At 36.4% G+C, this 14,709-nt stretch overlaps 1 protein-coding gene across 1 annotated transcript in view; it reads right to left on the bottom strand.

The window, feature by feature from the left end:
* Positions 1–14,709, bottom strand: part of MAN1A1 (mannosidase alpha class 1A member 1) — a 138,187-nt gene that overhangs the window by 84,446 nt on the left and 39,032 nt on the right. The window contains exon 3 of the mRNA XM_053973272.1: positions 7,574–7,689. Coding sequence (XP_053829247.1) covers positions 7,574–7,689 — 116 coding nt within the window. The remainder of the gene's footprint in view (positions 1–7,573; positions 7,690–14,709) is intronic.

Below are 14,709 nucleotides of genomic sequence, written 5' to 3'. Positions count from 1 at the left end.
ATGCCTGATAGTTACTCTTAAACTCATTGTACCAGGTTATATTATTCTCAGCACACAAATAACAGTAAGTGGAAAAACAATTACAATTTTATAATTTCATGTAAAGAAAACATCTCTACATGGAAAATTTGTGTGAAGAAGTAGTCTGTTAAGAAAAATGAACTTGTCCTAAAAGTAGATGATTTCTGCTACACCAACTTTACCCTTCTTCCTTGTGTGATTTTTAAATTTTTTGTATGCTATGACACATAGAAGATGCCACACCCTGATCATTACCCTCTTTTCATATATTTAATCATCCACATACAGTTTGCACAAATATGTCCGTATATTTCTACTTAGCAATTAAATATTAAGTAAGTAAGCAATACTGTTTTTTTTTTTATTTTGCTCTCAGATCAAGCTGTATATGAATACCTTATGATCTATTTAACGGTACCAAAATATATCAGAAAAACTTTCATCTGAACTTACCAAAATTACTACTTCATCATCTGTAGAGGTGAGAATTATTTTTTATTTCAAATTTAGCCTTCTCCTTCAAACAGTTATGGTATCACTTACATAGCAAGTCTGAGAAGTGGTTGAATTAAGTCCATTACTTCTAATGGAAATTCTGTAAGGCAAAGTGACTGGACATGTATATTTCAAGATGACTAAGATGTTCCCTTTTTAAGGTACCAAGGGTAAAAGACAGCTCTGAACAACTGGATAATATAATTTCCAATTTTATGGTCTTTACATTAGTACCCCAAATAGACTGTGCTCTGTATGAGAATATCTGAAACACCTTTGTTAGTACACATCTCATCTTCACTAACATCTAAACATCAGTTTGATCTGATATTTGCAGGCCTCCCTTTTAGAAAGGATTCTGAAAGTCTGTACGTATTTGGAAAAGAGTTATATGTATTGGGAATAGCTTGTTTTTGGTTTAATTCCAGGGCTTTTATGTTAATTGCTGAATGCAAGTAATGTGGTCTTTCATCTTATATTTATTCAATAATTTATTGAATATTGAACATTTATGGTTCACTATTTGAACCATAAATGGAATAGTCCAAGTAGTATATAAGATCCAGAGAAATTGTGACTTCTGATCACTGTACTTGGGAAAATATAGAAAATAAAAAGCAATGTATGAATCCAATATGTGGTGTGAGAGCAAAGCTGTGACAAGTTTTTGGAATTTCACCTGGTTTCCTTGATTAGCTTCTAAAGATGAAATTATTTTGACATAGACATACAACATACTTTACATTGCTGGCTAGGCATATAACACCAAAGTTATGTTAAAATTCCTTTTTAAGTAGAAGAAAGCCCATAGCTCAGAAACACTCAAGATCCTGGAGAAAATTACAGATATAATTAGAAAATACTAACTGTAATACTAGTTAGTATTATACTAACTCCTTTTAAAGAAAGGGAGAGTGGCAATGCCTTAGCAAGACCCATCTTCAAAAACAACAAATATAATCAAACGAGGAGGGGGCAGGCAGAATAAAGTGCCAAGACTTATATTAGTTACCCTGTGTTACTCTGCATTTCTATTTTATTTGCAAATCTATGACAGGGCCAATTTGATCTCAGCTGCATCTCACCACTTGACCTCACCCTTCCCTAAACCAGAGGATTAAGACTACAACTGGCAAACTACTGAGGCTTCAAACGGCTCTTATATTAAATTTAATATTGAAAACATTGTTCAGACAACAAACTACTGTCAACTGGGCTCTTCTGAAGGCCTTTCCCTATTGAACTCCTCCAGCTTCCCAAAAATCAGTATTCCTATCCTTCTGGATCATTTTGTTAATGCATCTCATTCTTCATATTCTTCCTCTCCACATTCGCAGACCAAGGCCAAAATGATTTCCATCTGTATTTTCTCGTGGGAAGTCACCCTCCCTTACAAACGCAACATTTGAAACACAACACTATTTTATTTATCCAGTGTTAGGTTCCACCTGGCACTCACCACTGGTTACATGTTCTGCCACTCAAAATTCAGCTGGAGAAAATACTGTGCGCTCTTTACACAGATGAATGTATTCCCAATGAACAAATCACCATAATTTATATTTGATAAAGAGCTTACTCTCTTAGTTTTTATAAAGATAACAAAAATTAACTCCACAAATCCCAACATATAATTTGTTTCAGTCTTCTCTATTGCAAAGATTCCTTCCAAAACTTTCTTTCCTTTGGTTCTTCTGTTCTTGTACTATCAAGAGTGTAAAGAACTTCAGCCATTTCATCTGCATTTCCATCTATTGTGCCTGTGTACAAGGAATATAGCAACTCCCCCCATGCACACACACCATGGCAAGCAGCCCATACCCTGCAGTTTAACAAGCTGTGCAAGAGAACACCAGGGACCTTATACTGAACAATACTGAATAATGTATATAATTCTAGACTAAAAAGTGGACACAAAGGGCCCACATTTCCTATGAAATGAGATGAACTTGCAATTATTATTACTATTAAATAATAATATTCCCGTGTTGAAGCACGGGAAAGGTTGGGAACAGCAACAAATCCTAGCATTTTCAAGCAGCCTAGGAATTATGATAGAGTTGTGGATAGTATTACAATAGCTCACTTTCAACTATTGTAATTAAACAAGATTTTAAGTATCTGCAATTGTGGGGAAAAAAAGTTTAATTCATATTCCACAAATGAAAGTTACTGGCAGCTTGCTAAAATATTCAGTTCCCAAAGACATGGGAAACAATCTTAGCAACCTTTTTATCCCAAGTGTCAAAGCCTGGTTATTGCATAATATGTTATTTAACCTTGCTGAAGTCCCTGCATGGCAAACTGCAAGATCTTCAACAAGCACAAAAATAAAGTGCTACTGAAGGCATTAATAAACTCTAGCAGCAAAAGCACTGTGTTTAGTAATGAATTTGCAGGATCTCCTTTTAGCCCATCAAAATAGGTTCTTATACATAATCAAAACAAAATCAAGTCACTTTGAAGTCTGGCATTTAGAGTGTACTAATAAGTTATGTGGCAAACTAATAATCAAATAGTCCCACAAACTAAAGAACCATTTTCACCTGCTGGCTTTCTTAAGATTTCTCTCTGACCCACGACTTTTTTTTTTTTTTCTTTTTTTTTTAATGGGAAAACTGTTCCAAATTGTTGTATGAGGAAACTTCCTGATTTTCTCACTTGAGGAAGAAAAACATGAAGAATAAAGAGCCAAAAAACTATAATGTTTCAAGTCAAAACATTAGGTTGTGGACTGTTAAATACAAGTCAATCATAATACCTACAGTTTGAGAATAGTAGGATTTAGATTAGTAAATGCTGAAGTTTGAAATAAGCAAACTGAAGTCTGGAAGTCTGTCCTGTTACTGACTACCACACCACAGATACAGCTGAGTCAATGATAAATGCTGGAAGCCTTTGCTATTCTCGGACCTTGGAAAGGGGATATGCTAGTCTATACATGACAGTAGAAAAAAAGCCCATAACTTCAAATTTCTCCACTTTCACCAGTATAATAGACATATCGCTCACAAAACTTTTAGGTTGCATGAAGCTGCTGACCAAACCTCTTTGAAAGATACTCAGATTTGCTGAGCTAAGCACAAAGACGAAAATCAGAAGTGGTAAGTTAGCCTTCAAGCTTCAAAAGTAGCATACAAAATCAGATACAGTGACTGACCAATGCTTAAGAGCATTCACAGGACACAAGACTGAGGGTACCCTCACCTTCTTACTCATTCCCTTCTGTTTATGCAGTTTCTCAATTCATTAGTACCTGTCTCTGAGGGCAAATAATGAAATGCCCTTCATACTTTCCCAATTACCCTCTTATCTGAACAAGTGCATGGCTTTCTGCTCCATACCTTGTTCCCATTTTGATCCTGTCTGGCTACACTTCCATCAGACAGCTGGTCAGTTGGTCAGGGTATGAATTCAAGCCCTGTCCCATGTACAATTTGATTGCTAGCACCTCCTGGTCTTGGTGGGGGCCCCTGTTGTTCCAGTCAATGCCCAGACATGCTTCAGGACACTGTGTAGACCAAGGACTGCCCCCAGTAGGCAGTACAGGCAAGACTGCCCTTTTGCACAGGAGTTCAGCAGGGCTGAAGAAGAGGGGGATGGATCACTTAGTCACTCATCCTAAAGATACTGGGGTGTGTTTGGGCGTAGATGCAGAACACCATCAATTCCAATGCTTAACAACTCCCAAACCTTCACTGCTGTGCAATATGGCTCAGCTCCTGCACCACTACTCCCCAACACCTGACCCCTTCATTTGCCTCATCAAGAACCCTTTTCTTCTCTCTCTCTCCCCAAGCATGTATTCAATGTTATTTGGCTCTTGAACTGCAAAGACGAATAGCTTTTTCCTCCCCAGTGTGAAGCAGAACTGGGGTGGTGGTACAGAAACTCCTTCAGAAAGCTCTGTGTGTGTGTGTGTGCAGCTTCTAAAATAAATAAGAAAAAATAAGAGCAGAGGAGCAAGCAGTATACATAGCTGTAGCTAGGAAACAGCCAAGCTCCCTAAAGATCCCAAGAAAGACTAGTTCCCTTTTCCTGCCTTGTAACCTGCTGATACAGAGCCCAGCCCAGCTGCTGCAGCCTTGGGCTGTGCACTGTGAAGGGGCGTGTGGGCAGCAGCCTGTGTGGGGAGGTCAGAACAAAGCCTTGGCTATATTAATTAGAAGAGCAAAGATGAATCCCCCAGAGAGATGAAGTGATTTAACAGAGAACAGAGCACATATCCATTGTGCTACTCAAAGCTAAGACCATGGATTTAGCCACTGCAAATGCCATCTCTCTACAAAAGTATGACTACATCTAATATTGACAGAATCAGAAAATGCAACTTAATTCCTGAAGGAATGGCTCAGTTTAGCTCAAACTTCTGCAAGGTTTCAAATAAAAAAAAAAAAAAGTCAGCAGTTGCGACATAAAAAACCTCCAAGCATTGCAATGTGGATATCTCAGTTATAAAATCACAGGGCTACCAGCTGTAGCTGTAATGAAAATAGCCTGTGTTATACTCCAAAAGGGAAAGCTTCTAAACATACCCACTGACAAGTTTACTAAAATGCACAGGTTTGCCAAGAAAGGTACTGCTGACTTAACTAGAATTTTCCTTCAAAATCAAAACCTATCTTTGAAAAGGTAAAGAAGAGCAACCCTGACACCTAATTCACTGAACTGCGAGATTGAAATCTAATGCCTAAAGAAATGTTGCCATTTCCCATTAAGTCATCTTTATTCCATAAATCCTTTCATGTGGATAAACTAGTGCCGACTTTACCAAGTGACACCAGGTAACTTTTATGATCAGGTGTTGAGAGTGGTGTGAGTGCTGGCCAAATAGTCTGGTGAGCATCTTCTGGAGTGTGCAAAATTTTCCTATATCCAGCTGCCTTGAGAGAGAATATAGGGAGAAAAAATTCTGCTACAGAATACAGTCACAGTAATTTTTGCAAAGAACATCTTAAAGAAAATTAAAGATTTGAAAGATATGGTTCTAAGAATAAATGAAGAGAAAAACATATCCTACTCATGCAAATAAAGGCCAAATATACTGGTTAAGCAGTTGCTGCCCAGGAAATGATCGGAAACATCAAACACAGGTTTATACTACTCAGAAGAAATAACTCTTAAGGATTTGTCAGTGAGTCAGTTATTCTAAATAAATCACTTTCATGGGACAAAGGTTTCTAAAACAGAAGCAAGTAATAGAGTACATAACATTTTTGCAGAATATATCACGTAAGGCCTGATACATGACAAATGCTTAAACATAAAAGAGAACTGCTGTTCTTTAAACAGATAAGGTAAGATATGAATACAAAGTGGCATTTGACTCTAAAACCTATACTTAAAGAGGAAAACTAAAGTGCAAGTTGAGTAGCTTCCAACAATCCAGCCATTAAACAAATGGACATCCATTTTTAAATTTGGCATTGCAGTTATTTATTTTAATTTCCTTGTTCCAGTTTGGGAAAATTCATCTACTAGCTGCTGATGCCAATGTAAGATTCAATTACATATGATTATAAAATATTATGAAAATAACTTTGTGAGGTGTTGGGCCCCAGGCTGCTATTTACAGGAATATCAGCAACAATATAGTGTTCATGACGCATGTCAGTGTTATCTGTGAAGTTGCCTTCGTAAATCTGCTTGACTCCAGCATTGAACAACTAGTGGAATACAAAAGTTCTGGCATTTTCTTAGGTTATAAGCATTACTGAAAAAAACCCAGATGCATTAAAAAGAGGAAATGTAGGCAATACCATCTAGAAGTTACCAGTACCAAATATAGCAAGATTTATGTAAATTCAAAGATTTTAATGTTAATAATGTAAATCACACTACAAAGCTTTACAATGCTCCTCCAAGTAGAGCTCAGCTCATCCTTTTAATTGGAGTTTGTTATTTTTTGTTGTCTTATCCTGGTTTTTAAACATCTTGATAATACCAAGCTAATAAGACAGGAATTTAGTATTACAAAAATACCTTTAGGAAAAAAATTCTTATGCACAAAATAAAATTAGTATGCCATTCAGGCTTCTGACACTACACAGGAGCACTGTTTAATATCCTCTATTTACATTATAAATGTAAATATAAATGCATACTAAATTACTGCTTACATAAACTATGTAATATCCACTCTTATTAACTCCTTCTTATAAGGGTAATTAATTCTCAAGCATGGAAGAGACCCTAATTAAACCTCACTTTTGCATAACTTATTAGAAAGAGTACTTTGTTTTCAGAAAGTGTTTCTAACATTAAGCATGTTAACTACAAGAGCTTTTACATGCTCAGTGTACTGTGCTTACTTCACCACACTGATCAGAGCTGCGTCATCAGCTCTCTGCACCCAACAATAAATCCTCTGGCTCAAAAAAAAAGGTAAAAGAAAAAAAAAAAAGAAAAACTACCAAACCCAGGACTTTGCCTTTAACTGAAGAGGTTCCTACTTGTTCAAGGCCTTTCTAGAATAAAAGCTTCAATAATGAACTTTGATCTCAGCTGCATATTTGCCACTTAATAGGGTGATTTGCACATGCAGCTGTGAGGACCTGATGCTTTGTAAACTAAAGCAGCTCAGTTGTGCCAATAGTTCAGCCTAACTCATGATAATCAACTTTACTGGAGTAGACAAAAGAACCTAAGTAGTATGTATGGCATGTGTCTTTCAATAAACTAAAATCTGTGGAAGATTTCATAAAGGGAAAATGTAAAAAGTTTACATAATGAAAAAATTAATGCTTGACGGGCCCCAATTCTTCTATCCAGAAAACCTGAAAAGGCTGTTTTTAACTTTACAATGGCAAATACTCTATTCCCTTTTTCCTTCCTTCATTCCAGCTCATTGCCTTCCATCTACCTAAATCTCTCTGATTGAAAAAGAGCATATAAGCAGAACAGTAGATTTCCTATATTAGAGCTTCCTGCCTTGTTTTATCTATCAATGATCTAAATTCTTTAGCCTTGCATTATGCTTGTAATAGGAGAATCCAGTCCTCATTTGGTTCCTGTAGACTAAATAGAGCATTAAACGTTAATCAGCAATGCTCCTTACCACATTGAAATCCAAGTTTTTTTCAACCCACTCCTTAGCTTCCTTGAACTCCTCTTTCATTTCCATGATGTATAGTGTATCAAGGGCATCCACGATTGTTGCTCCTTGTATGTTACCTGAAATACACGAAGAGCCAGTGATTTACTTTCCAACAGAAGAATTTTCAGTTAGATCTAATTAATTTAAATTAATTCTAATGTCAAAATCCAATTTCAATTAATCCAATTAAAAACTGGGTGAATAAGCATTCAAGTGGTAACTAGTAATTCACAGCCCTTACTTTGATTCCCATGCCACAACAAACATCATAATATTTAAGTATTTCCTCCACTAATGAACTTTTTGAAGACCTGTTCTAATGCACTGCATTTTCAGCCATAATTTTGCATTTTAAACCACTGATAGAACAGTTCACCGTAAAATGACATAAAACCCAGTAAATCTCGGTAACTGAGAAATTCCTGTTTCTTCCAGTTTGTAATGAAAACAATCAGCTGCTTTTTTGTTTTTATACTCAAAAAGATACGTAATGCTTTAAGAAGCTGGTGAGTACTGATCCCATTTTAGTTAGGAAAGCCCTTTAAGAAGTACAGTCTGCACAAGACAGCACTGGGGGAGACAAAGCAAACTTGCACACATGGATTTGTCAGCTCAGGAGGGGCTGCAAGGCACTGGTTTTTAGAGCAAGGCACTGGTTTACAGAGCAAAAATGGCACCTTTCTACCTCTGTTACAGAGATGGGTAAGAGCTAGCCTTGACCTAACACTACAAGATGAAATATCATCAGTATGTTGGCTTTGGAATGGATTAAATGTTCATCATCCTGTACTGAAAGGTTAATGCGGATGGTGGGGTTCAAGAAAACACAGTCACTCAAAATACTTTCCCATGCTTACTTCAAATTTACCTTGACCTTTTCAAAACACCATTTTTATCTAGGAAGAGTTTCAATTCCTATTTATGGGATAATGTCAAAAATTCAATTTTGACCACTCTACTAAGACTTTCACTTCCTAACTTGGCTCCCGCAGTTTTCATAATGAAATAAAGACCACTGTTATATTTTAGAGAAGACTCTGATACAGAAGGAAACATTTAGAATTACAAAATAATTTAGGTTGCAATCAACAGAGAAAGTAATTATGTCCAATCCCTGTCTCCCTCAGCAGGGCTGATGAGTCAGGTGAATAGCTGACTACACATTTCGGAATTGATTGTACCAGGGGAATAACAAGATAGTAGCTACAACTAATTAAGGAACTTGATTATCATTTTGTCTCTGAAATACCTGATGAAAAAGTAAACTTAATTTTATAAACTTATCAAATATCAGAATTCAATTTTTCATATTTAAGAAAGAAAGCTACTGTATCAGTCAATATAAAGTGTTACTGCCATCATGAGTTTCTGCTTCCATATAAAACAGAGAGGCAATTGGAGAGCTCTATATAGCAGGATTGACATAATTTCCTCATAATTTCCTTAAATTAAGGTTCCAGGTAAAAAATAATTTTCCATTTCCACCATCTTAAGCAAAATAGTATTTGAGGTTGTTACAACAGTTATTTGGTACATTTAACAGAATCAGATACTTGCTCTATTTTAGCAGCTGTTTATACCACCCATTTTTGGAATGCCACTTTCCTACTCTGAAGGAATCTCTACTTTTTCCCCCAGATATTCCACTATTAAAACTGCAGCATACTTTGGTAAGAAAAACATAATATCCTCCAAGAGCTTATTTGGAACTTGGCTGCCCTTCTCTAATATTAAAGGAAAAGTATTCCTTCAAACTTGGCTAAGCAACTTATATTTTTTCTGAGCTTGTGAGAAAGTGAGAGTGGAAAACTGCTGGAGGACATCTGCTTAAGATCACTACTGCCAAAGCTCTGGAGATGTCTGGTAACTCCATACAATAAAAGCAGTTCCTAGTGAACCTTTACAACTGAGCTCTACTTACAGCAAAATCATCTATAACCTGACTTGCTTCAGTGGATTGTGATAGGCTCACCATGCAAAGACATTCTTTGTGATAATCCTCTTGTAATACAACTAACACCACCACTAAACAGTTAAGCTTTCAATTTTAAGGATTAGTACTTGAGCTGCAACACACTACTAAGTCAGAAGAAAAAGAGGAGAAAATAAGGAGAAAACTTATTGAGAAATTGCCCTTAGAGTCACCTATTTATTATCTGGCATATGTGGCCTGCTTAGAGCAGAGACTGAAAAAGTGCTAGAATCTCAAGCAGATCTTACTTTATTTGAAATGATTTCTGCGATTATTCTGAAGGATCCAAAAAACAGAATAAAACAATTAATGTAACACTTAGTGAAGTTTGTCTCAAACAGCTGTACTTCTGAGTTCTTGATAAAAGACAAAAGAACAAAGTCAGTTTAGAGGCCAGAATTATGACTTGTGAACAACTGCAGTTTATGCTCAGTCAGCCAACAGAATAACTTAAACTTGAGAGTAGTATGGAAATTGTGATGCTGAACAGCTCATTAATAACCAGTCAGACAAACCAGTGGTGGGGTTGGGGGAAGGAGTGCAAAGAAATTAAATGAACATTCCTTATTATAGGATAAGACCAAATATTTCACAAGCCTATATAAGCTATGCTTCTCAAAGCACAGCATATAGATTATTTAATACAGTTATCACTGTTTTTCGTTCCTACACAACATTCCCAAGGAATTACACAGCAGTCATGGTCAACAAGAAGCAAAGATTATTGCTAGGCAATTACAGTACACACTCGTGACAAAGAATATTTGGACAAGAGGACTGTTTTCCTATACATCTACAGTACTGCTACAAATTTGACTAACAGTGAGCACTGTGTTACAGAGTGTGAGCCAAGTTGCAGTCACCATGGTAGAGTTTCACAGCTGCCCTAGGCAGGAGGAAGATATCACACACAATACTTGGATAAAATTCATAGACCTCAGGTAAATACAGATAAATTTTGCAGATAATTAAAAAAAAATATATATACACACTCAAAGTAGAGAAAATGAACTTAAAACTCATAAAATGTAAGCTCAAAGGGAGTAATTTTGACAAAAGAGATAACCAGATGTACAAGCCTACCAAAATGAAGAATTATTAGTCTCTACCAAAACCTCCAGACCAAGTACTCATATATACTCCATTTTACTTCTGTTGTTAACCCTTTATTTTTATCTCTCCTTTTTACAGCATCATTTACTCCAAGGGATTAATACAGAACACATGGAATAGCCTATTATTAACTCAAAAGAATGCAAAAGAAATCAGTCAACACGAAATTTCCAGCAGACAATCGAGAAACATCTACATAACTTCCTTTCCAGTTTAACACTTTAAATCTTAAGCAATGATCTGGAAGAAAACAAAAAAGAGCATATTGCTAATAAGATTTGTGGACTATTAACTACAACAGCTTATTAAAAGCACAGGTAGCCTATATCTCCTCAGGGTAATGCACAGTCAGCCCATTTAAACTGCATGCTTTTTAATATCTAACAGTGCCAGTGTATGTGCATGCAAATAAAAGAAGAGATCACATTAGAGAATGCAGTAGCATCTCAGGACTGGGCAGCAAGAGCAGAATAAGAAGAGTGATCAGAGGATGAATAACTTTGTATGAGTTTCCAGGATGCCACTGCAGGGAGAACTGCTCTGGATGTGAATGACAACCTTATTAGCACAGCTCTGTGGCTGAGCTTATATGGCCATATTGCTTAAGAACCACACCTGGCTTATGGCCAAACCCTTTGGAGCATGTACCAAAATAAGTTCTCACTTGTCAAGGCCAGGCTTTTAAATATGACCAGAAGAATCCGAAATAGAATACTTCAGAGTCAATGCATGTTGGTGCACTTAACAGTTTAAAATTTCCTCCCATCCTTTGCACACCAAGCTTGGCATTCGAGAATACACACAGGTTGGACTAAAGTAACATTTTGACTTGTGCTGTAGGTTTCTTGGAGCATTGCTTCAAAAGCTAACTCATATCTTAGAACAGTGTTTTCCTTTATTTAAAGTTCACTGAAAAGGTTCCTATGCAATATCATTAGCAATTTAAAGTGTCAAGAGTGATTAATTATTAAAGTGTGCTATGCCAAAACACAAAACTCTTGACTTAAGTACTGGCAAACCCTCAGCAATATTAACACTTTTAATTTGAGTGACTATTCACACCTGGTCAGAGTGGGGAAAGAAAGCTTAAGTCAATTTTTAACAAATCCAGTTTTTCGTATCTGTAACATGAAACAATATAGTGATATTTCTAGAACGCTCTTCTAAATCTCCAGTATTTTATACATCTGTGCATTTTAGAGCCAGCTCTGGTGTCTTTGAATTTGATAAAGTTGAAATAATTTTTCCTTCATTGCTTATCTCTGTGCTTCCTGCAGAAGCCTTTGGCATCCACCACGCTTCTGGCACTGTGCAGCTCAGCGACATGTTTTGTTATGAACCACCTTCTTTTGTTTGAACCTGCTGTCTAGTAATTTGCTATCTCCACCCATCCCTTACAAAGGCTATCACTCCCCATAAGGAATAATAAATCCTTGTTCATCCCATTTATGCCACTTTTTATGGACCCTCACATATTTTTCTGGAAAGTTGTCAAGCTTTACTACTTACTATGAGCTCAAGTCTGCTCATTCTGTGTATTAACTCATATCTCCTGTTTCACTAAGTGCCAGTTTAAATAAGGAACATTTTCTATTTCTAAGTGCAGTTATCACCTGTTGGGAAATCCTTCTGGGTTTGTGGAACTGTTTGCAGTTTGCTACTGTCAGAGCTACCCCAAGTAACTTATTTGCACTGCCAAATCTGGTTATTTGATTTTTCAGCATTGGGATGAGTAATTTGAGAGTGTGGCAGTAACAGATTCCTGTGAGAGGCCAGTAGTAACCTGAAAAATGTTTTTTAGAAATCTAAAAAGACAATACACTTGCCTTTGTAGTGCAACATGACCTCCTCTCCAAAATGCTGTGTTGAGTAGCTCATCCATATATCTGCTAATGTTATTCTTTACACAAGTTAATTTAGTTGAGATAGATGTCAGGCTTACTTCCAAAACTAAAGCCCCATACCAAAACACAAAATTTCAAGGAATACAGCAGGAACAGTGAAGACAAACAACACTGGGGTGGGGGGAAGATTTTGAATCCTTTCAATTTAAATTAATGTATTGTTTAAACACATATACAATAATTGCCTAGGCTATATTAATAAACTTAGAGTTTGAAAATACACATTGCTATACACTGCCAAGACAGTTTTGGATATAAATTTTGGCAGGCTTTAAAAATATTCATACACCTCAACACTCCATAAATGAAATGACAAAAAACAGTTCAAAGTGGGAGGAGCAGGATCTTACTAAATTATAGTACTTTGGGATTTGCAGATTGTGAGTATTTATTAAATACCTCCCTTTTTGCCTCCAGAAAAGGTCCTTTTTCACTTGCAGAGATTAATTATACCATGCCTACAAGTTACAATATCAAACTGGCAATACTGCACATGAAACACAGCTTCAAACAATTTAAAAAGCCCTTTAGTTACAGTCATTTAAGTGCAGAAAACACTTCTAGAAAGAGTTCTCTGCTAGTGCAGCAACACTCATTAGTTTCAAAATTAGTTCAGAAGGCTTAAAGAGGAATAGCTCCTAGTTTGAGGGGCTGCTGGTAGAATGCTATGACAAAAAAAGCAAAACTGTGATTTTTCCACTTTCACAATAGGAAGATTAATAGATTAATAATCGATTAATAGATTAATAGATCTCTGCTTCAGCTAACATTGTTAGCTGAACATTTTCAAACCTGAAACATAAAGGTTAAAGTATTAAAAAGTAACAGCACTTACTCACGGCCTATTTTCTACTAGGAATGGTCAGAGAAGAAATAGTACTCATGGAAGAAGTCATACCAGGAGATATGCCCTGTTTTGCTAATGGACAGACATGGTGCAAACAGATGCTGAGCTACTCCAATTTATTTAATTAATCTAGAAACAGTTGTATACTTCATGTAATTAAACCAATAAGAATATTTCTGTCTTTTCAAACAGTTGCTATAACATGGTGAAACCTAACATGGCGAGTACAAAGGAAATAAAAACATTGCATGAATGTGCTGGAAAGACATTGTCATGTCAGAGGCGTATATGTGGCACTGGTTTCGAGAAGAAATGTTTCAGTGTTTCTCTAAAAGTATATTATTCCTGGTGTGCACATGAGAGAAAGCAACATGAATATATCTACAGTCTGCCAGTCTAAAGACTTTCTCAGCTTATCACATACACCCTTACACACAAACTGCCTGCAGAACACCAGCAAGACCAAGGCAGTTCCTTGATATCACAATTTGTTTTCATGGCCTGAGTTTAGGACAAAAAAAAAAAAAAGTCTTTTCCAAGTTCAATAAGAAATCTTCAGCTAGAGAATAGCTCTACTACTAGTAATTTGTACAAGGTGCTAAAGCAGGGTTCTTTGCCTTCCCCCAAAATTAGAACCACCAGTTGTCCCTACCCTACCCTTTCTCCTATCAACATCCCAATTGCCATTTTCCTCTTTTCCTAGCCCTGGTATAGTGTCTGTATTTCATGATGTTATTGCCTAAGCCACATCCATGTGTAATTATACCTCTCAAAAACCATCTTACTTTTGTCCTTCTGAGAAACAGAGCATGACAGTTATGACTTGCCTTCAAGACACAGCAGTCATTATAATCTACCTGCAAAATGGAGATTGAAAGGAGCCATGCATTTACATTTCCAAAAATAAGCTTAGAAGCAGTTTCATTTGAAAACAACTCTCCACTTCCGTGTCAGGAGAGCTGTACTGTAACTTATACACCATAAAGCACCACACAGCACTGGACTCTGCTGCTCCTCGCAGTGAGATACTAAAAGTCTTTATCCCATAACAGCCACTCCCAGTATATGCAAAGCAATGTAAATGCAGCAATTAATTCAAAGGAGGAGAAGTGTTTAAAATCAAACAGTGCCTAATGAAATATGCTGTATTTTACTGATACCAAGATGATTTGCAACTTGTATTTTTAAAACAATTGAGACCTGGCAGCAAGAAAAGACAGTCTTGGTAAACTGGAGATAGTTATGATGGATGACAGTGAAC

This window comes from Vidua macroura, chromosome 3 (assembly GCF_024509145.1).
Source record: "Vidua macroura isolate BioBank_ID:100142 chromosome 3, ASM2450914v1, whole genome shotgun sequence".
NCBI lineage: Eukaryota > Metazoa > Chordata > Aves > Passeriformes > Viduidae > Vidua > Vidua macroura.
Note: the sequence above shows the minus strand (reverse complement) of the source record. Positions and strands in the feature narration are given on the sequence as shown.